General features: G+C 43.3%; 1 protein-coding gene across 2 annotated transcripts in view; it reads left to right on the top strand.

Annotated features, from left to right (window-relative positions):
* The window catches only part of prdm16 (PR domain containing 16), a 175,731-nt gene that overhangs the window by 145,106 nt on the left and 7,199 nt on the right, over positions 1–23,426 (top strand). Inside the window, exons 5-17 of one of the 2 annotated variants that reach the window (XM_030119689.1) lie at positions 3,581–3,683; positions 7,708–7,909; positions 8,010–8,157; positions 8,350–8,503; positions 8,972–10,592; positions 10,729–10,816; positions 12,542–12,714; positions 12,824–12,901; positions 13,030–13,199; positions 14,293–14,464; positions 17,404–17,661; positions 18,108–18,288; positions 19,168–19,492. In XM_030119689.1, coding sequence (XP_029975549.1) covers positions 3,581–3,683; positions 7,708–7,909; positions 8,010–8,157; positions 8,350–8,503; positions 8,972–10,592; positions 10,729–10,816; positions 12,542–12,714; positions 12,824–12,901; positions 13,030–13,199; positions 14,293–14,464; positions 17,404–17,661; positions 18,108–18,288; positions 19,168–19,302 — 3,483 coding nt within the window. In that variant the 3' untranslated portion in view covers positions 19,303–19,492. Of the gene's footprint in view, positions 1–3,580; positions 3,684–7,707; positions 7,910–8,009; positions 8,176–8,349; positions 8,504–8,938; positions 10,593–10,728; positions 10,817–12,541; positions 12,715–12,823; positions 12,902–13,029; positions 13,200–14,292; positions 14,465–17,403; positions 17,662–18,107; positions 18,289–19,167; positions 19,493–23,426 lie in introns of those variants that run through there. The other variant, XM_030119690.1, reaches the window with a different exon arrangement.

Raw genomic sequence — 23,426 nt, 5'->3', positions numbered from 1 at the left:
TTGTCACACCAAGGGGACAGGCTAGTGTGTCCATTTAAGCTTCAGACATTTAAGTCTTGACCGGTTAAAAGAAAAGGGGGCTCGGACCGAATGCGAGGAGGAACACACAGGGGCCTCTGAGATTGACAAGCACCAATTGGCTGGCAACACCAGCCCGCCTAATCCTTTTAAGATTTTCACATCAGTGCCCCCTGCCACTGCCACACAATGTCAGAAAAAGAATCAGGGCACCAGAGAAAATTGTGGAGAATTATCGGACCAAGAGGAGGCCACGTGCACGATTGCTTTTTGATGTGTTTTGCCGTTGTTTGTACTTAGGAAACGGCTCTGCTTTTGTTTGCCTGGCCAGTCGCTGGCTGCAGCGGCTCACAGGTATGACCCTATAATTTATTTACAAACACCGCAGAAACACACGTACATGCACAGCCACTCAGTGCTAAAATGTATAATTTAGCAGAACATTCAGTGATTCCTCCCCCCCTCTCTCTTCCTTTTCTTTTCGTATCAGCATGCACAATGCATGAGTTTATGGAAATATGTGCACACCGGGCAAATTCAAATGCAGGAGGTAACCTTTTAGGAGGCAAGTGGAGAATTTATTTGTTTGTTTGTCATTAATGATGCAAGATGCACAAATATGTGCATAAACATTCATAATTTAGACTTTTCTGGTCATGCCAAGATTTTGGTATTATTTTTTTCATGAAGTTCATTTTTATGGCAGGTGTGCAAGTGTGTATTTTGAGTGTGTGCGTGTGTGTGTGCGTGTGTGTGTGTGTGTGTGTACGAGCACGCCCAATAAAACAGCTTTTATTCACACCAAACAACTGGCAAAACCTCTTATGCAAGAGAATCTATTCATCGGTTCTAAGGCCAAGTTGCATCTTTGACCATCTAAAGCTGTGTGTGTGTGTGTGTGTGTGTGTGTGTGTGTGTGTGTGTGTGTGTGTGTGTGTGTGTGTGTGTGTGTGTGTGTGTGTGTGTGTGTGTGTGACCACACAGCTGATGAGGGTTTAAAGAGAAGATGAACCTTGTCCACCTTCTTGTCAACCCTTCATCTTTTGTCTTTTGGAGTGGAGCCGCTGTTTGATCTGCCCTTCTACCCCCGGATGGATCCATCAATTCATAGACGTGTGTGTGTGAGCGTGATTGTGTGTCTGTGTGTGTGTGTGTGTGAGAGAGAGAGAGGCACAATGGGGGATTATTTTGAGCCCTATGGCTGGCATTGATCGATGAGGCATCTGTCTCCTCAGCAGTGGACAGAGATGGAAAGAGGTCAGCAGGTCGGAGTGTGGAGGCCTTACTGTATAATATATATGTGGATCACTTATGTACACATAAGATTCAAGGCGCTCTACACACTAATTATAATTTGGAGTGTAATTAAAATCCCCTTGATAATTAAGTGGCTGTATTCATCGACAGAAAATTGCAATAATTGCTAGTAATTTTGCTGTAATTTATATTCTTGTCATAAACCTGAAGGAGACTGTTATTAATATCACAAATTGAACTATTTTATAGGTTAAAGAAAATAATTTCCAAGACAAATTATCTAAAAAAATGTGTTATTTAAATAGGATTTTAAGACATTGTTGATTAATATGTCTGATAAATTTCCTTTTTTTTTTCTACGTGGAAAAAGTGCATTTAAATAGTTACATCGATTTTTTTTAATATAGTTCGTTTTAGCTGGTTATGTACTCTAAAGTCATACAAAAAAAACCGAATCTTTTGATTCAATTTAGAAGAAATCAGTTTCAACGATTGCTCCTGTTTAGGCCACAAGTTCAACGAAATAATAAAAAAAAAAAAAAAAATGAAAAAAAAAATTAAGATTTCTTTTTTTTAGGCCCGTGAGTGTATGTTTTTGTGAATATGTGTGTCCCTGTGAGTGACTGATCAGGGCGGCTGCCAAAGTCTTCCGAGCCGCTTTCTCCGTTATTTACATCAATAATAGATTTATCAGGCGGGAGCGGGAGATGCGGGGAGGGGTCTGCGCCGCAGATCCTTCAATCCTTTTGGCTGGAGATAAGACGAGGAGGAGTGGCCGACGGGTAACCGAGAGAGCACCGAGGGGCAATAGGGAATCACTAATGAGAGAGAGAGAGGGAGTCAGAAAGAGAGAGAGAGAGAGAAAGAGAGAGAGAGAGAGTGAGACTCATCATCATCTTCAAAGACGCGCTCACTGACTAGATTAGAGAGTCCAAGCAGAGGCGCGTCGGGCTGCGTCTTCCAGCCGGAGGGGACCGCTCAGATCAGCGACCTGTCCGCAGCGCTCCCGGCCGCTCCGCGACCCCGTCCTCCCGGGCCCCGCCTGCTCCCGCCGCCGCGCGCCCTCGCCGGTAGACCTACTATGGGTTGTGTCGCCAACTCCACCGGGACTGAAGTGCTACTGCAGCTGGAGGCTCTCCGCAGCGCCGCGCGACTTTCTCAGCTCTTCCGCCTCACGGAGAAAAGAAAGGTCAGGTCGGGAAAAGTGCAGCAATAATAATAATAATGATAATAATAATAATGATAATAATAGGAAGTGTCGGTTTCGGCCTTTGCCTCCCCGTCTCCTCTCCCGGCTCCAGCGCACTAAGTGTTTCTCACTAACTTTCACCAGCCTCTGAGTGTGTGTGTGTGTATGTGTGTGTGAGAGAGATTGTGCACTCTGCCTTCCTTGTTGTGATGTCTCTGTTGAGTTGGTGCAGAGCGCCCCCACGCGTCCACACACCACGTCCCGTGCGCGCTCCTCGGACTCCGCTCCTTGTTTTACCTTTAATTTCCAATCCCCCGTGAACGTTTTAATGATGTGTCCTTTCATGGTTATTAATTATGAGATGATTATATGTTTTTTTCCCTTCTTCTTTGATTGTGTTTGTTTGTGTGACATTGGTTTGTTTCGTTGGTGTTGGACCGTCAGTGAAGAAGGCCTCGACTCAAAACGGCCTTTGAATTTTGCAATAATTATTATCCTTTTTTTTCATGCCATGTTACATGAATAATTGTCCTCTCGGAAATTACGCACGGTTGCATCGGTTAAATGATCTTAAACAATTAATGGAAATCTATTTATTGAGTGCAAATAAATGCCCTTGTTTGCTGCTGCTTTTATTTATTTTCTCTTGTTTTTTCACGTTTTTTTGTACCACTTGATTATATTTTTATATTCATTTTTAAATGCAATTCAGTAAATACTTGAATTGATTCACTCAATTTCTATTGCATTTCGAAAACTTAATTGAAAAAACTCTTTTAATTATAATTTTGGAGATTATTTTCGTTTAGATTATTAAACTGTAGACGCAAATAAATATGTATCCATTATTTGAAAAGTTGCGTATAATATTGTTAACTCAAACTGAATAATGTGGTCTATTTCAGTGATTGATTTCATTTTTTTTTCGTTATTACGAATATTAACTCGGTGATTTTATTGTGTTCGTTTTCAAATATCATTAATTTTAACATGGTTATCGTTTAATAGAAGGGAGTCCAGTCTTCATGATTCCACCTCCAACATAAGTGAAAGTCTCCCTCTTACTTTCTCTCTCTCTCCCTCTCCCTCTCCCTCTCTCTCTCTCTCTCTCATCAGATTTATTATAAAGCAGTCCGGGACATTGAAGCAGGGGAGGAGCTTTTAGTGTATATGAAGGACGGTATTTTCCCCGAGGGATCCATGGCACCCAACCTACAAGGTAAGATTAATGCGCGTCATTAGCGCACATTTTAAACAAACTCCAACCTGCATCCTGTGCTGCGTTCACGGCCAAAACACTCCCCCCATAAAACAGGGGGAAAGACACCATATTTCCCTCTCACATAGTTTTTTTTTTTTCCCTCCCCCCTTTTCAAGAAATGCGACTCATCCGAAGCATAAATTTCCAGGATGGAATTAAATCCCGCATTAAAGCACATGGCTGAGGGCCTTTTGGACCTGTCATTTAAAACCGGCGCGCCATTACCGGAGAATCTGGTCTGAATTGCGCGCTTCCACAATGCGGCACCGGTTAATGCGCCTCAGAGCCTCGAACACGGTACGGCGCCGTCAATTGGCGCTTGTCACGTCCCATCCCGTGTGACTGGAAATGTTCTGTTGGCGGAAAGCTGAGATCAAACGCAAATTATTCGGTAGCCATGCACATCATTAAGAGCACGCTGTGAGAGCCAGGAAAAGTAAACCGAAGCACGGAGAAGACGCGCTTTAAAGAGCGCGACTGAAAAAAATACGAGTAATTGATTATGATTTTGCATATTAGTACATGCACAGAAAAGTTTTAGGGGATTATAAATAAAGAATTATACATTCAGTTTTACCTTTCATGAATGTGGTGGTTCGAGTTTTATTCCTTGCGTGTGGAGATCTCGGTTCAAGTCCAGATTGTACCAGGAGCAAACACGACATGCTTTGACCACACCTGTAAAAAAATAGAGATGAACCAGCAAGGCCTTTTCTCCCTCAGTCTGTCTGTGATAGCTGTTTTAAAACTGCTGTTTATTCTGATTGACCATGTTTTTTTTTTAATGACTATACCTATATATTCTAGATTTTTTTAAAGAAAATAGTAAAATGTATATGCCATTTATGATCCATTTGATGTATAGTTCTGATTGCAGCTCGAAAATAAAGTGACCAAAATAGAAAAGATATGTTATGAAAACATCATTTGAATGTAGATGAACAAATTATTGCATTATCTATCTATCTATCTATCTATCTATCTATCTATCTATCTATCTATCTATCTTTTAGACTCTTTGTTTATGACCTTGCTGTGCACTGTCGTCTCCAAATTGGTTCACATTACAAAAGTGCGTCACATTTTGAGATGCTCTCCCCCGCCCTCCTCCTCGCTGCGTGGGTAACCTGATTCACTGTGGTCACCACCTTTCAGCCATGCCTCGATCTGTCAGAACCAATCTGTCCAAAATTTTATCTCGTAATCTAACTTGGACCGCCGTCCGCTGCAGAACTGGGTTTTTCTTTCAAACTTCACTTGAGCGGAAAAGGGGCCGTAGTTCCGCTGCGTTTCTTTAAACATCTTGGACTTATTGTGGCGAAAATGCTGTTGTCAGGTAACATTGTTTTGTTGTGTTTCCAGTCCTCCTGGAACCGTTGGATGAAAAAAAAAAGAGAGAGAGAGAAATCTGATTGCTGTTAGTTGTCAGTGGTTATAAAGCGGCGGAGGGAGAACGTGACGTTCGTGAGATGCTCTTGCAGCTCCCCTCCGCTCGGTACTGCGTTCACGCACAGATCTCCCTGCCAAAGGAGCAGGAGGAAGCAGGAGCTCAAAAGCAAAGCTGATTATTGAAAAGAAGCAGATTGGCATGTTGTGGGAGTGCGTCAAAGATGGAGCGGCATCATAAATGACTTATTCAGTTCGCCTGTGTGAATGTATGTACAAGAAGTACAGTGAGAGGGAGGTCGATGCAGCAAAACGCACAAAAAAAAATCCACCTGCCAAAACGTGTGTGTCGGAGCCAAAGTGTTTGGATCGGAGAGAAAAGGCACGTTGCAGTTCGTCCACTGTTGGATGCTTATTTGTGTGAGAGAGAGAAGCAGAAAACGAGGAGGGTTGAAAGGGACAAAAATCGACCTTTTGCAGGATGGTAGTGTTTTGTGTTCTTGTCTCGCAGCATTTGTGTGACGGAGGAAGGGAAAGGTAGCGGGGCCGAGCAGGAGCTTGGCAGCACAGCCCTGCTTTCAGTGTCTGGCTTATCGGAGAAGGAATTTGAAGTAGAGGACTTGAGGAGTCCCCCGAGACCTCACCCATGCTCCCAGATTAGCTGCTAAACTGCACATAATTGTGCCTCCCTTCGTCTCCCAGAGAGCTATTAGTCTCCACTTTATAACCCCCCCAAACCCCCACCCCGCTCTATCCGCCCGAGCCAGACTATATGAGAAAGCACAGGCATACTGACACACACACACACACACACAAACGCACACACACAAGCGCCTTTGTTTATGAGCATCCTCTCACATATTCGCACCTGAAAGGCATCTTTTCCACCTGTTGTGATTCTCATTTTTGCTTTGTTGTTTATTTCCCCAAAATCCAGACAGGAATGAGCCGAGTGTTCAGGTGTTCCAGAGGAACTCATAAACTCACCCTCCGACACTGAGATACTAATTCACAATGAATGCGCGCACACAGTGGTGTCAAAATCAAGCCAGTTAGTTAAGTATTTGAGCTGAGTGTAATGGTCCATTCACCATAAGGTCATTCATCCTTCTGCCCAAGGTTAGACACATTGATGTTGCTGCACTAATGCCCTTTTAATGTGTCCAAGAAGTTCCAGCTGGATAAACGGTCGCATGCTGTAGAAAACAGGTGAGCCATGCACTGTAAGTCGTTTTGGATAAACTCATTTAGCAAGCCTGAATTGATGGATTGGTGTGCGTGGCATGTCGGGACACCGCGGGGGGAGGGAGGGAGGGAGGGAGGGGTGGAGTCAGGCAGGGGCTGCTTGGGTCGTGGCAAAGAGGGTACGGCAGGTTGGCGCTGAGATCGCCGCGGGGCTGGCGCCGCCGCGCTCCTGCTTACCTCAGTTCCTTGTGCTTCAAGTTGGAAGCGGTTCGCAGAAGCACTTATGCACACACACACACATCCATGCTTGTGCTCAAAGACAGGTCCACTGGGCTTTCCCCCAAACTGTTGAACTTGGCGTCCAACTCAGGAACTTGCTATTGAAAAAGCTGGTCCCAGTTTTATGCATTTGACCTTGGTGGTGAGAAGTATTGTAAAGGTTATCAACATGGAAGGGAGTGACCAGCCCCTATTGTTTCCCCTCTGTGTGCTCTTACACTTCCAGTCTCTAGCAAACACTCGCTTTACCAAGTAATTAACTGTGTCAATGAAGGCTACATTTTACTGCTAATTGATTTCCATTGTATGTGGATTTCAATTACAGGATTCTTGCTTTTACTGTTTGTAAGACCATTCCATGTTGCTGTAATTAAATGCAGAAAAGAAACATAAATTATTCGTCTTAAGTGATATATATATATATATATATATATATATATATATATATATATATATATATATATATATAACATTTTTTGGTCCAATCAATACTTGCTTCTCCATTTTTGGAAACTTGCATCCTGCTCGTGACATCCTGAATACAGTCTAAGTCACAACTTGTCTTTTTGCACAGCTTTTTATAAGTGTTGTATTGACTTCATTGTGCTGATTGATTGATTTTTTTTTTTTTGTGGCACACATCAAAAGTAAGAACACAATCAAATCTGTCTCAGTTTCTGCTTCATACAGGTGTTACCTTACAGGTAAAAATAAAGTTGGAGAAACTTACTTGTCCTCAATGAAAAATATTGTAATAGATATTTTCATAATGAAAATATTTCCCAATTATGTTTCTATTTTATATTTTTTCCATATATTTTGTTCAATTTGAAGTGTCAATGGATCATGACCAGCTTTCATACACATCATCTTTTGTCATTTAGATGTTTGATTTTGTTTATCTGAATTTTAAGTAATTTTTTTTCTTCACTCTGAGTATACCTTTTACATACTTTTCTTTCATTCTTATCTGGGATTTTCTGTCTTCTCTGAAGCACTTCCACTTGTAACAGATTGCCCAAAAAAACAGCCACATAAATGATTGGATTGATCCAGTGAAAGTGATGGCTCCATGACTCTGTGTGTGTGTTTGTGTGCGTGTGTATCTGTGTGTGTGTGTGTGTGTGCGCAGACGAGCAGATGTACCGCTGTGAAGACTGTGACGAGCTGTTCTCATCGGCTCTTGAGCTGCGGCGGCATCAGAAGTACTCGTGCTCGAGCGCCGGCTCCATCTTTGACACGCTGAGGGAGGACTTCAAGCAGGAGCGCGAGGACAGCGACGAGCCCGTGCACGAGTGTAAAGACTGCGAGAAGATATTCCCCAATGAGTACAGGTACACACGCAAGAAACACACACTCTTATCACGGTGTGTTACGTGTCAGACGTGTCTCATGAACAACGTTCTCTGACGTGCCTGTGCTCTCTTTTTCAAGTCTGGGCCAACACATGATCGTCCACACAGAGGAGAGGGAGTACAAGTGTGACCAGTGCCCAAAAGCCTTCAACTGGAAGTCCAACCTCATCCGGCACCAGATGTCACATGACAGTGGCAAACGCTTTGAGTGTGAAAACTGTGATAAGGTACAGCATACCCAGCACGTAAGTTGTGCACAGGACACACAGGCGTTACCTGATTTGTTGTTTGGAACTAGATTGAGTATATACTCTAATTAGTCTCTGTGTTTTGTTTTGTTTTTTCATCAAACAATTAGCATTGTTGTCTTAGCGTTGTTAATAATGTCCATATTTTTACCTCCTCTTTTGAAATTCCAGGTGTTCACAGACCCCAGCAACCTTCAGCGCCACATCCGCTCCCAGCATGTCGGCGCACGCGCTCACACGTGCCCCGAATGCGGCAAGACCTTCGCCACTTCGTCGGGCCTCAAGCAGCATAAGCACATCCACAGCAGTGTCAAACCCTTTATCTGTAAGTCAGAGCTTTGGAAGTCACTGATCACATTATTCATCACAGTCATGTATTTTCTGCATAATTTCACATTTTCCTCACCTTGAAGCCTTTACAGACTTTACAGCTGCCAAACCAAAGTCAAAAGGTCCAAACAACCTAACACGCTTGTCGATAATAGCGTTATTTGCAACAATTAAAACAAAATTGTGTTGATGTCGATTTTTATGATTTTTATATTGGTCACATTTTGTCTTAATAAAGATTTTAATGAAAATGTTGCTCCAAATATTGTTAAATAACAACTACAACCTGTTCTTTTGTGGAATGCATGAGTCATTTATTTGTTTTCCTACTATTTTTAAGATATTTCACCAACAGTTTACATTCAGATGTTTGTGTCGCTGTTAATGTGGTATTCAGAGTTAGTGACAGTGTTAAAATGGGTTTAACCAGGCCCTGATGGGCTGCGTCTTTTTGTTCCCCCAGGTGAGGTGTGCCACAAGTCCTACACCCAGTTCTCAAACCTCTGCCGCCACAAGCGTATGCACGCTGACTGCCGCACCCAGATCAAGTGTAAGGACTGTGGGCAGTTGTTCAGCACTACCTCCTCCCTCAACAAGCATAGGCGCTTCTGTGAGGGCAAAAACCATTACGGCTCTCCAGCAGGAATGTTCAACCCTGGCATCCCAATGAGCTCCAGCCCCATCATGGCGAAGGCCAAGTCCCACCATCCCCACCTCCCAGGTCTAAACCAGTCTGGCTTAGGCTTCACTGACTACTTTCCCTCGCGACCTCACCCTCATGCCGGCTTGCCCTTCTCCCCCGGACCCCATGGCTTTCCATCGCTCCCGCATGGTTTCCCAGGTATCTTCCCTCCATCGCTGTATCCGCGACCGCCTTTATTACCGGCCAGCTCATTGATAAAAAGCCCGCTGGGTGGCAGCAGTCAGGAGGTGAAGCTGCCTCGGAGTCCCTTAGACGCCCCGCCCCTGTCCCTGGTTAGTTCGACGAACAGCAACGGAGTCAACAGTTTGAATCAGCTGGAAGACAAAGAAAAGGAGAACAAACTCGACTTGTCCTCGAGCGGAGAAGCTAAGGCGAAATCGAAGATCGCAGACATGTCCGATGGCAGCGACCTCGAAGACGTTAATACAACGAGCGGGACTGATTTGGACACCACCACTGGTACTGCTTCAGGCGACGGTTCCGACCTGGAGAGCGAAGGGGAGAGCGAACGCGAGCGAAGCGGGAAACGACGGAAGCCGTCGGGCACTGCGTCGAGTCAGGAAGCCCACCAGTTGGAGGACACGAACAGCGCGCTGATGTCAGCCATGTCGAGTTCAGGGAACCTCAACACTGATCGTCCCTTTCTTTCCTCTGCGTCGTCGCAGCACTCGTTCTTCCCTCCGCCCGACGAGCAAGCCCTCCCCCCCACCACCACAAACGCTAATGCAGCCACCACCGATTCCATCAAAGCCATTGCTTCTATTGCTGAGAAATATTTTGGCCCAGGCGTGATTGGTCTTTATCAGGAGAAAAAGATGGGTCCACTACCCTACCATTCCATGTTTCCCTTCCAGTTTCTGCCCAATTTCCACAATTCCCTCTTTCCCTACGGCATACATCGAGGCGCCGAACCCAAGTCGCCTTGTGAACAGCTTCACAAGATGGTCTCCAGTTCCCCTGCAGCTCCGGCTCCTACAGCGGAGTCACCATTTGACCTCACCACAAAACCCAAGGAGGCCAAGTTGGCTCCTCCAACCCCTACAAACCCATCAAACCCCAACAATAGTACTGGAAACAGTAGCGGATCTTTAGCAATATCTAGCAGTGAAGAACAACCATTGGATCTGAGCATAGGCACTCGGAGCAGAGGCGGTCATAACGGTGTACCAGCTGAGCCACAAAATAGAAAGAACCACATCTATGGCATCGGAAAGGGGATGTCCATAAAGGACGAAGCCCCCTCCGGTTTCCCGCATCCCCATCCCCAGTCGTTACACCAGTCCTCCCTCAGCCAGCACCAGCAACCACAGGCACAGCCGCACCAGCCTCCACCCCTGCACTACGCTAAGCCCTCAGCATTTTTCATGGACCCCATATACAGGTATTTCAGCCCGGATTAGACCAGAGACTGTGACTTTTACATGAGCAACATCAGAGCTTTTAAGTATTGAAGGAGGGAAAGGTTTTGAATGCACTCTGACCTTGGTACGTAACCCTCTGCCTTGTTGTTGGTCCAGCAGGGTGGAGAAAAGGAAGCTACTCGACCCTGTAGGAGCTCTGAAGGAGAAGTTCCTTCGACCTTCACCACCACTCTTCCATCCACAGGTAACACTTGCCGTTCTTATACACACACTCGCGACAGTTCCCACTAAATGCTACGTGTGCTTAGTTCCAAAAACGACAAAAGCTGGGAATCAATGTCCAGGTATTGCGTTCACACTGATTATCCCCAGATGGTATTGACTACTATTGTCAAACTATGTATTATGTGAAAATGCCCCACTCCTGCCTCCCACGCCTGCAGCAACCTGAATTGATAGGGCCCTGTGCGCCATCATTCCACACTGTTGATGTTATTTTCTCAAGGGTTCTGTATGATTTCTTCCTTTGTTTACTGAATGGCGCCTGTATACCTCGTCAGTTCTACCTTTTTTTCAGAAGACACAGTCTGTTATCGCAGCCCCTTTGATAATCAGTCACATTGTTCGACTGTCCCCAGACCTTCCCCACCTCTGTGAGTCTTGATTACACGGAATGATAGTATTAATAAAGGAGAGAATAATACCCATTTGAATTGGAGCGGACTGCCTCTCTTGGCCATGCTAATCTTAGTTGTGGCATTGTTTTATGTACTGGGAGCCCACAGGCCAGCTAATAACTCAACCCCCTCTGAGTTTTTTTTTTCTCTCTCTCTCTGTGGCTGGCTGGCTGGCTAGATAATAGCACCGTGTCCATCAAGGACATCCTGTGTTTGTGTCCAGGAGAATGGGGGGCTCTCGTTGGGGAAACGGTTTAATCTGACCTGGAAATCTGTGTCCTCTATCAACCGTGACTTTGCAATGCACACATCTGGCGCTTATGCAGACAGATACTTTCGTTATCACCCATTATTTTATCAAAACAATGTCACTTATCACTGGACGATAAACTTCATACCCTCAAAGAGCCATTGTTCTTTCTCGTTCTTGAAAGCATCGTCTTGATCAATAATCTCGGGGTTTGAAGTTTTCTCAGGTTCCCATGTAAAAAAAAAAAAAAAAAAATCTCATATCTGAGTGTCTCAGCTGTGATCCTCCCAGCGATCCAAACACAATGCCACCTCTAATTCAGTCTCATGACGGAATCCCTCCACTCCCCCTACACCCGTTCTCAGACTGCGAATAAACACATCGAGACGGAGTGTCTGTCCCTCTGTCTCTCCCGTCCCTTATTCACCAGAGAAGGAAGGATGTAAGCTGTTTTTGGCAAATAAACCCCTACATAACCGGCCCCCTTTGTTCAAAAGCTTCTCGGGGAAGGGAAGCAGCTATCAGTCGGGGGTATCACAAACTGTATTGTGCTGCTGCCGATCGTGACTCTTGAATACCTCATTTAACCGGTTTGCTGGCCTGCAGCAGCGGCGGCGTTGGCAGGAGAAGGTAAAAGGTGGAGAACAAAGTGCTGGTTGAAGCTGATGGTGGGGGGTGGGGGGGAGGCATGGTAGGAATGGTACTGGAGCATTTGTGAATGTGTTATAGGTCAAGGAGGTGACTGGCCTTCAGCACAAACAACAAGGCTAACCTCTGATATACTGCTTCCTCAAAGCTTCCGCTCTCTGTCTCATTTGCTCCCTGCCTGTTTTTTCTTATATTGTACCTTTGTGTTTAGTGCTTTTGTTTTTCTTTTCAACAACACATATAGACATTAATATATGGCACTTTACACATGTTGACTACAAAGTTAGATATAAAAATTCTTCATACACCAGGTGAATAACCTGTTGCGTTGATGGAAAGCGATAACCTCAGCAGAAATCACATGTACTTTATTTTGTCTTTGCCGTCCTCCCAGATGTCAGCCATGGAGAATATGACTGAAAAGCTGGAGAGTTTTGGCGCTCTTAAACTGGACGCGCCGCCCAATTCTCTGCCACACACGACCCATCCACTGTTCAACTTCCGCTCGCCACCACCTTCTCTCTCAGACGCCATCCTACGCAAGGGCAAGGAGCGCTACGCCTGCAGGTCAGAGCTTTGTGAATGGAGCGGTGATCAGAGTCTTACCTGCATAACTGTTCTTTTTTTATTTTTGTCATACAATTATCTTGAAATACTAAATCATTCACCTCTACAGGTACTGTGGGAAAATTTTCCCTCGCTCAGCAAACCTCACCAGACACTTGCGGACACACACAGGAGAGCAACCATACAGGTACGCATCTCTCACGTCAGCTATGTTCCCTATTAGTCATCCTTGATACTAAGTTTTTAAATCCTTCATTTTGTAACAGTTGCTCACCTCAACTACACGTATCCTCATCTGTTTTCTCCTTTCGGCAGGTGTAAATACTGTGACCGCTCATTCAGCATCTCATCCAATCTCCAACGCCACGTCCGCAACATCCACAACAAGGAAAAGCCCTTCAAATGTCACCTGTGCAACCGCTGCTTCGGCCAGCAAACCAACCTGGACCGCCATCTCAAGAAGCATGAGCATGAGAACATTCCTGGTCAGTTTCCTCCACCAAAAGTCATAAATCCATTCAAGTAGTTATTAAACAGAGTTTGTTTCATTCATAGACTTCAAGAATGAATGGGTCACACTACCCGTTTGGAAAACTTTCCAGTCATCACCTCAATAAATGTCTTGGTTGTTGCTGCAAACTATTTCAAGTAGAAAAGCCTTTTAATTCAAGGATTTGCACTTTAATTCCAAAAGTAGCTTAACGTGTGTCCAGCATAGAAGGGAGCTTGCAAACGTGGATGGATAACACATGTTCAGCCCCGAATAGTTGTGCAGTTGAGTCTTACCATCCAAATGATCCATGCTTCGCCTCGTTTTGGAAGCCTCTTTAAATGTAACATCCTAATAAAACAATGGAATACACCTGGTTTTCATCCTGTCGAACTCATGTCTGACAGCACCAACATGAGAAGGAAATTTCTCATGTCTGACATGTTTCTGGAAATAAGAGGCAAAGTTCCTCGTGTCACAGTCTTCAGATGTTAAAGCATGCAACAGCTCTGTTTAATGTTTTCACTGTAATCAGCCAAGATCCAGAATCAGAACTCACGGTCGAGCTCATGCTAGAAAAGCAGTATTTTTAGGGCACATTATCTTATCCTTTAAAATGTATGTTTCGTTCCAAACGACTTAGATAAACGTAGTTCTATGTGTGAGAACGCATTAATGTCAGACTGAAAGCTGACAGCATAACATTTTTGTACACTCATTGAAATGAAAGCTCAGAGTCAGATGTTCAAGCTCATTATAACCAATTAAAATATGAAAAATAGCTCTCTGTATTTTGTTTTATTTCACTTCTGTTATCTCACACATGTGCAGATTTTGAAACAAATATTAAAGATATATCTTTTTTCATGTTTTAATCAAATCTGTCATTTGGTGTATGTATAAAGTATAAAAGATATTAGCCCACAGTTTTTTTAAAACATTAATTAAACACACGTGTTTTGGGAGTGTTTTTTTAGTGTATTTTTTTAAATGACAATTTTGACTAAATCGAAGTGATTATGTCATAATATGAATGATGTTTTGTGTCTGTGCGCGCGCGTGTGTGTGTGTGTGTGTTTCCCCATCAGTGAGCCAACAGTCCGGGATGCTTTCCAACTTAGGAACCACCATCTCCTCGCCAAACTCAGAGCCAGACAATCATGCACTTTTAGATGAGAAGGAGGACTCCTACTTCTCAGAAATCCGCAACTTCATTTCCAACAGTGAGATGAACCAGGCCTCCAGCTCCACGGATAAGAGGTAAGACGAAAACACGCTCGCATCTGTTAAGTAAGACCTTTCAGTGATTACGTTTGATCCATGAGTGTAACTTGGCTGTTTGTGCCGAGCTCAAGTTCTCCCCCGAACCTCGTCCTGAATCTAGACCCATCCTGACTGAAGCTGAAGCAACTGCTCAAACGTTCTGAAGAATTCAGACATATCTAGTCCTATGATCGTAAAAGCAGGAAAACATTGACAAAAACTTGTTGGTATTGTTCAAATGTACTTCAGGGCTTTGAGTGGCTTCTCTCTGTAATCTACTCCTGGTGCGTAGTGCTCTCTAGTGGTTTGACCGTGCACTACAGCACATTAAACTCTCCACAGTGTGCAACTCTTCAAAGGTGAAGAATTGTTTTGCAAAAAAAACCGAATTTTTCCCTTCTACAGCACTGCTATCTTGAAGAGTTAGCTTTTAAACTTTTTATTTTGATTTTTTTTTTGATTATACGTTACTCAGTGTTGACATTTGTTTATGTGCAGTGCTACATTTAAATTTAATCAGACATACATACATGCATGCAGGAAAAATAAATACGTTTTCACCTTCATTTGTTTCTTTTTATTCTGATTGCTGCTGTAAGGTTTTTGAAAATAGCCTGTGAGTTTTGTGTCATATCAATCATAGCCTCACTTGCAGCTTTACACATCGCAGCTATGACTTGATCTGCATGAGTTCAGACAAAGAATTGTAGTTTCAATCTGATTGGCTATCCATTTAACAGTATCATTAGTGGCAGTGGCCTTTCCAGTTCATGTGGGGATTTTTTTCCTGCACTTCTGCGACACCATGTCGTATTTGTAAAGTGACAAAAATGGTAAGTCTATTTTCCGACCCAGCAGCCACCAGCGTAGCCGCTTGATGAAAAGGTCACGTTCCTGCTTTAAGTCCTGAAAATACTTTCTTTGTCAGGATCTCAGTTTGTGGTTTCAGGCTAGAAGAGCCTATTGGAAAATAAAAAGGTGGATGAAGTCGTTTTCTCTCTTTCAGTCAGTGGTTTGCCCTCCTCACTCGACTGCACGCTCCTCATCGCTCTCCCTCATTCTTGATGTGAATTCCTTTCTGGTAGTCTCACTTTCTGTCTACCTCTTCCTCCATCATCCCCCTCCTCCCTCCCTCTTGTCAACACACATTATGGCCGGGAGACCCAGTGGCAATTTAGCCCCTCTGCCATCTGGGATCAATACTGAGTCTCATCCACAACAAGCCGGCCTGACATCTTAATATCTGTAATTCAGGCTAAGTGTTATGCTTTCTGTCCTCCCACCAGACGGCCCGCTGTTTATTCTCTCTGTGAGTGACTGAAGTCAAACGCCGAGCACAAACACACATTCGTGGATGAATATCTGTAATCATTCTTAACCACCCTCGCAACATAGTTTCTCCTTCTCAAGAACTTTTTTTTTTTTGGCGGGGGGGGGGGGGGCAGTTCCTTGTAGTTCCTGGCTTCACATGAGGAGTTGTCCTGTTTCCAAGCTGGGGATGCGTTCAGGGAACCGTGCTACTCCGCTGGTGGGAAGTTTTAAACAACAGAAGTGAGTGGGGTATAGCAGTGTTTGAGGAACAGAAGGTATCTGTCTCCCCGGGACCGTAATCCAGCGGCCAGAGCCGGAGTTTTATGGTTTGGAAAAGGCTGCAGTTGGAGCGGGTTCCTCGTCTGGGACTGGGCTACAATCACTGGCAGTTTGGACCCTGAGGGGGATTCAGGTTGAGGCATTTATCTAGGAGATCCACTGATGATTGAGCTCTTCCCCCGTCCACCCGCGGTACCCATACCCCCAGCCCGCTAACACAAACACCCGACTGACGTGTTTAGACTAAATGACAAAACCCAGGGCCCCCTATGTCAGAGCTACGCTTCTTTCTCTTCTCCCAGGCATGGACTTTTTCCCCGCAAACCAGCTCTGCAATTTGATTATGGTGATATTTAATCTAGATTGAAAGAGAAGAACTTTTTTTTTTTTCCTTCCCCCCGCAAAGTCCCGCATTCACCCACCCACTCTGTGTGACCCAATCCTGTCCCTCTGCACCCCTTCCCAGAGGTAATCCTGTCTGATTTGATAAATGTCCGCTATGTGGCAAAAAAAAATGGAAGGGGGTAAATTTGCCATCCCAGAGGAAATGATATCATGAGCCATGACATCGCGGTCTGGGGGTGATGGAACGAGGGAGTGGGGGGCGGCGGCGGCGTTGGTGCGCAGGCTGGAAAATGTACAGATGGCAGGTCGTAATGGCAGTGTGCTGATAGCGTGTTTGCAGCCGAGCCATCGTCTTCTTTCGGTCGCATAAACCATATTCCAGCACTGCTTAGAGCGGAGCGGTGCGGAGAACCCGGTCTGAGGCGGACCATCTCCATCTCCCGCTTCTGTTTGTGAGCAGACGCCCAATTAATCATCCGTGGGCCATTTGAGAAGTGCTCGGGCCGGACTGTCAGCACCCGTGTTGTTTGTGTGGACACTGGAGTCGGACTGCGCTCGCCGTCGTCAGATTATTTATGTTTCCCTCGCTGCCTGTGATGAGTCATAGGTTAAGGTGGTTAGGAAATGTTAAGGGCCACCCAGCCATCCTCAGTGTGTCTTTTTTCTTTGGCTCAGGCTACTTTATTACCCATTATCGAGGTGTTAAATGGCTTTTCTCTCAGGCCTCTTTCGGACTGTTTTTCAACATCCACTGTGGTACGAAGTCGCTAAAAATTAGTGCTTAAATATACTTACTAATTACTGAGAGAAAACAAATGTTGGGTTTTGGAGATCCAAATTTTGAATCCCAATTGCGATAGAAAGGACATTTTGCATAAAAGTCTACAAGCCAGTGAATTGCTATAGTGGCCTCTTTTTTTTGTTTTTTTTTCAGGCAAAACTGAATTGAAACATCGTATATCTTGAAATGTTCAGTTGACTAACACCCGATCCCTCTGCAGGTCAGACCAGCCTGAGGAGGAGCGCCCGCCCAGCCACAGCTTGTCCAACTCCAAGCTCGGCCTCCGGGGGCTGGAGGAGGAGGAGGAGGAAGTGGAGGGTGACGACGAGGAGGAGGAGGAGGGCAGCTTGACAGAAAAGTCGCACGACGAGGCGCCGGAGTCCCCGTCTCCCGTCACGACGGGGCTGTATGAGGAGGACGAGGAGGAGGAGGAGACAGAGCCGGCTCCGTTAGCTATGAGCTATGAACACACTCGCAGGTATTAAAACAAAAAAAGGAGATGTTCAAAACCAAGCACAGAGTTTTGGCAGGTAGCTGATAGTTTGCAAAAACAGACTCAGACATGCTGAAACAAAATAATACACACAGAGAAGCATCACTGGGGTAAAATAAAATAACATGTATTTCACTTTATCCTATGTTGAGTCAGCTTCATGTTTTGTGCTATTCAATCCTTTTTTCTTCCTCTACCCCTTCTAATAATCTTACTTCTTCTCTTCTCCTCATTTCACGATACCCTTTTTCTTGGCTCGGCCCTCTCATTTCCCTCCCCACCCTACTCCAATAACATTAACACACCATCTCTCCCTTTGTGTGTTTCCATTCTTCTTCCATCCATTAATCCTCAAACCATCACCACCCTTTCTCCTCTATTCCATCCATCCATCCATCCATCCATCCATCCGCCCATGCATTGGTGTGCAGGTGTATAGAGGAGGAGGGCTCTCTGTTGGACTTGGAGGGTCTGCCCAGCTTCCCCAAGAGCCTGGACGGTTTACGTAAAGCAGCCAGTGACGAGCAGCCGTTTGACGTTAAAGACATATTTAACACTTCACTAGAGTCTGAGGCTTTGAAAGAGACATTGTATAGGCAGGCTAAAACCCAGGTATGTGGCTGGAGTTTTGGTGGTTGACTAAAAGAGGGAGGGACAACTAAAAGACTGTTTTAATAATAAGACAGAAGTAGAGTTGAAATCAGTCCAGTGACTTAAGAGATAAAGGATAAAATGGGTGATTGTGATTCTTCTGGGAGCTTTTGTCTTTGCTAGTTCTCCTCACTTATCCCGACTTTCACTTTGTTTCCTTTCATTTAACTGACTAACATACTATCCGCAAAATGTGACGATCATTCTAAAAAACACAACTTGCAAGGTTTAGTGTCAATAAATGAAAAATGGCATGTGGAAAAACGTGTGGTTAGACCTGGGGTGTCAAATATAAGCCCCACAGGGCAGAAACTGACCTGCAAGTAGGTTCTTTATCAATAAAAGTAATTGCTGTTTCAGGTTTGTCCACTGGGGGTCGCACAAGAGCAACATTCATCTGAGCGATCAGCTTTATCAGATCTATGAGATTTATCTTTTTCTATTTTTCTTTGCAATGTTTGCAGTGCAATTGTTCTTTTTCTTTTTATTATTTTTTTTAATTCTATTGTTTCTTTGTGGATTTCTATTTTTGTAAAGAGGCATGGCATTGACAACTAATATTGCAAATGTTATAAGGAGGCAAAAATCATGCAATAGGTTAAAAGGGTGGGATTTAATAAATTGCACTTATTCATTTTTTGTATCATTATTATTACTATAACCATTATTATTGTGGCTATCTAGATAATTATAAAATTGAATAATTGCATACCTATCTGGGTTAGACAGTGTCACTTTTCAGAAATCCTAACATTTCTTGACAGGTCACGTTAAAAAAAAAAGAGAGAAGTTGCTCAACATTTGTTTCTCTTATTAAAAGTCTGCTCTCCTCTTTCACAGGCTTATGCAATGATGCTGTCTCTCTCTGAGAACAACCCTTTGCACGCGCCCTCCCAGAACTCTCTGGACGCTTGGCTGAGCATGGGAGGAGGAACGTCTGAGACGAGCGGCTTTCACCCGCTCAACCACATCTAGGCAGGAGAGGCAGGAGGATGGTGGTGGGAGGAAGACTGGGAGGAACATTAGTCTCGCAAACGGACAGAAACAAGAGACGGAGCGGACATGAGGAGCGAGAACGCGGACAGCGGAGAGGAATTCATCATTGTCACATACATTCAAGATAGGAAGTGTGAAACCGTGTGTGTGTGTGTGTGTGTGTGTGTGTGTGTGTGTGTGTGTGTGTGTGTGTGTGTGTGTGTGATAGTGATTGAGAGATTAGGGGTTGTCCCTCAGTGAGGGGTCTTGCAAAACTCTGTCAAAGAGAAAGCACTGCTAAGCTCCTGTTGATGTGAAGGACCTGAACTGATGAATGCTTCTCCATGGCATTGAAAGTCACTCTGATCCTCCCAGTGTGCAACGCGGCTCATCACCACAGAGACCCCGCACGAGGCTCTGCAAAGACACTTAACGACTGACACGTCTCTAAAGTCTGTGTACACCGCCTGCGACAAAACACTGCAGCATCAGCGCTGCATTGGCACTGCATGTCCACGAGGTGGCGCTGTTTTCACCAGGAACACGGTGGGCGTGTGCGCGATGGTCTCCGGGTCTCATTCACTGATCTTGTTTTAAGTTGTAACGACAGAATCACAATTAGCACCACACTAAATGTTACTAAAGGAACAGATCCAGTAGACTGTTGATTTGTTTTGGGTTTTTTTTTTGTTTTGTTTTGTTTTGTTTTATTTTGTTTTCTTTTTCAATGCTTACGTGGAGAATGATGTTCAAAATGTGCTTTCAACAAGCTGTCTGGGCCACTAGCCATTGTAATTGGTTACTCAGTTTGATCATGCTGAAGATGAATTTAAATCAAAAAAATGAGGAAAGTCTTTCTCTGCTTGTTTATTTCATTGTCATTTGTTTTATTTCCTTTTTTTTTTTTCCTCTTAGATACCACAGTATTGTTTCTTTGTAGGCACCACAGTGCTAAATTGTTAATATAATTATTTTAGAGAAGGACCAAAATTGTATGATATTGTCATATGATGTACAAAATAACCTAGATGTTCATAGCAAAAGTGGTATGTGCCAAATAACCCATAGAAAATGTTTTGTTCTCTGACAATCATTTCATTTCCAAGGGGCTTGCATTTGCTGTCATAGTTGTTTTTCCTTCGTCTTTTTTTTTTTCTTATCACGTGCTTATTTGATTTCAGAAGTGTGTGTATGTATTTATTTTTGGTTGGTTCGTCACGACAGGAGGAGCGAAGATGAAGAAAAGTCATTTTGTCCCTCTTTTCTAGTTGCTGAAGGAATGATGGCCTATCAGGACGTGCGGGAGATTGTGAATCTCTGGTTTTGATGGGTTGTTAGTGTGCCAAAACAGAAAGAACCCATGAAATTATTAGTTTTTATTTATAGTGAAAGGTAGCTGTAGTTAGTTTTAGATCGATTTGGCATTGAGACATCTTGCAGACTTTTTTTTTTCTTTCAATTCAAACCTTTTTTCCCAGTATGCTGAATGTGTCTTGTTGAAATTGGTTCAAGCGGTATGGAAGTCAGACTTGGCCAACATTTTTTTTTGTCTTGTTTTGATTTAATGAATGTCAGAAATAGGGCATTAGATCACGTCATACTGTTGAATCAGATGAGTCTCTACCACATCAAGTCCCCTTTTCCTTGTTTTTAGTGTCTGAAACATGAAATGTAACTAATGAATATTTTTGATTTTTCCAATCGTTCTTGGTCCAAAAGTCTAAAATGCACATAAATGCATACATTTGGCAGAATCCATGGTTGCATCAGTACAATGACAAACAAAACGTCACGAAGAGAATAAACCATACCAAACCGAGTAGTGTTGAAGCTGACATTGTTAGTTCTTCTCCTTTTAGGTCCTTCAAACGCAAGTTCATTCTGAACCTGGAAACGAAAACGCCACATAATTCGAAATCCCCTCCTATTTTGAGATCAAACTCATTTCATGTGACTTGCAAAGTAGCTGTGCCGGCGGAGGGCATGAGTACTTTACTGTAGATAGCCGCAGGAGGCGGGGATGCGAGCATTGTTGATCACTGCTCCTCTCTGCTCAGAACCAGGCCTAATGCTGTATTCTCAAAGCTAGCACTTAATCCGTAATGAGCCGGAGCCGCACGTCGATCGGGCTTCTGCCTCTACAACCTGTAAACACATTTTCCGACTGGTTTCACTCTCGTCGAGGAGCAGATTGTGCTCGACACAAGAGAGATAGGAAATAACAGAAGCACTGTAATCTTTCTTCACGACAGCAGGTACTGGTGTGACGCCGGGACTGCTGCATCATCTCATTTTTGTAAAGACGGACAGAAAAGTCTCTTTTTATATAATTCTACTGAATGAGATTCCATTCATGGTAAACACATTGTTTTCCAAACTTGTGGTTACAAAAATGTAAAGACTTGGGGCACTAAGTTTTTAGGTTGACTGTATGTAGTAACTCATGTCATGGACTACTGTAATAAGTACGCGCTGTGTAACGCAAAAGGAATTGAAGGCATTGAAGTATTTCCATTTTGCCAACTTCAGAAAGTATTCTGGCAGATGGTCACTGAAATACGTTTCAGCATAATAGAACATGGTTGCTGTTTGCCCCCCACTGTTACAGGAGAACGTAAAAAAAAAATATACATTGTTTCTTTTTAACTGTATAGTATTTTAAAGAATGAAAAAAAAATGGTGCATTTGTCTGAAGAAAAAAAAATCATTGAAAATATGGGTTTAAATGGATGGTGCTTGTTTTGTTTAAAATCTGAGTTGTATATCGCCTCTGTTATGTTTATTGAAAACAAACAAAAAAAGTTATTGTGCATGACGTGTTTAGCAGTCATAATGATGTCCATTTGTGAAATGTGTATCAAATCAAAAAATGAAGAAAAAAAAAAAAGAAAGAAAAAAAAATAAATCCGTAGATGCACTTATTGTACATGTGGTTAGGTTAGTAGGTTTGACTTCAAGTTCTGACTGCCTCACAGACGTTTGGGCAGGTGGCTCGGAAAGACATAGAAAAGACATGTGGGAGACGACGTAATGAAAAACAATAAAGGATTGTAGAATAATATTGAACAATTCTGAAATTGCAGTTCTTTTGATGCTTGTGATTATTGCAGATGTACTTTAGAGAAATTTCATTGAAAAGATATGACTCTGATGTTAATTCTGTAGAATAGCAATGTATACCAAATGTAATCTTTCCAATGCTATGAAGAATTTATACATGAAATTGATATGCAATAAAACCTGTGTGCTTTTTAATGGAGGCGTCTGGCATCTATTTGTGGGCGTGGAAATGATGAGTGAGAACATATCAAGTCTTTTTTTAAATAATTGGGGGATCAAATAATCCAATCATCATTGAATTATGATTATTTTAGATACAAACATAAAACAAACACTTGATTTTTCTGAGAATATTGAAAATAATTGTTTCATACTGTCCAGAAAACCTGATTATCGTGTGTCAGGAGGACAGACTGCAGTTTCCGTGTCCTTTGTGGTGACAGACATAAAACTATTTGCTATTCCACGGTGTACCTTGATACTGCTGCCTCCACCTTTTCTAACCCAGTGATATGCAGCTCCAGATGTCTTACCTTTGTTGCACCAGTTTACTTCAAATGAAGGTTTTTGGACTGAGGGGGGCACTAGAGAGTTTAGAGTTTGTTGAGCTGGTGTACAGCACTATTACAACAGGAATATGTCCTGATCTGGACAAAACTGATTTGTTTTGGGGGGGGTTTCCCATTGTTTCGATGCAGCAAATTAATTTTCTCACTGGTAAAACCACGTCTTGTTAGTGTTTGAAATAATGGTGTGATACAAAAACAAACTGCAGACCAAAACCAAAAAATGATCTCTGCTCTCGGGCAACTGATAAGTTGCAGTAAGTCCTGGCTTATCAGTTGCCTTATCAGATGTTCCAGTGGAACATAAAGGTCATGAAGTCATAAAAAGCATTTTAATAAAGCATGAGATGATAAAAAAAAAATAAAGAAAAGAAATCCACCGGGAGGTTCCAACAGCAGTCACAACAGTCTCATTCCCTCTTGAAAGATCTCTTAAAACTGAAGACCAAGGATAAATCCTAAGTTATGTCTGTATGTAAAAAAAGAAAAGATCTGATT

The sequence above is a fragment of the Salarias fasciatus genome, chromosome 20, assembly GCF_902148845.1.
Source record: "Salarias fasciatus chromosome 20, fSalaFa1.1, whole genome shotgun sequence".
NCBI lineage: Eukaryota > Metazoa > Chordata > Actinopteri > Blenniiformes > Blenniidae > Salarias > Salarias fasciatus.
Note: the sequence above shows the minus strand (reverse complement) of the source record. Positions and strands in the feature narration are given on the sequence as shown.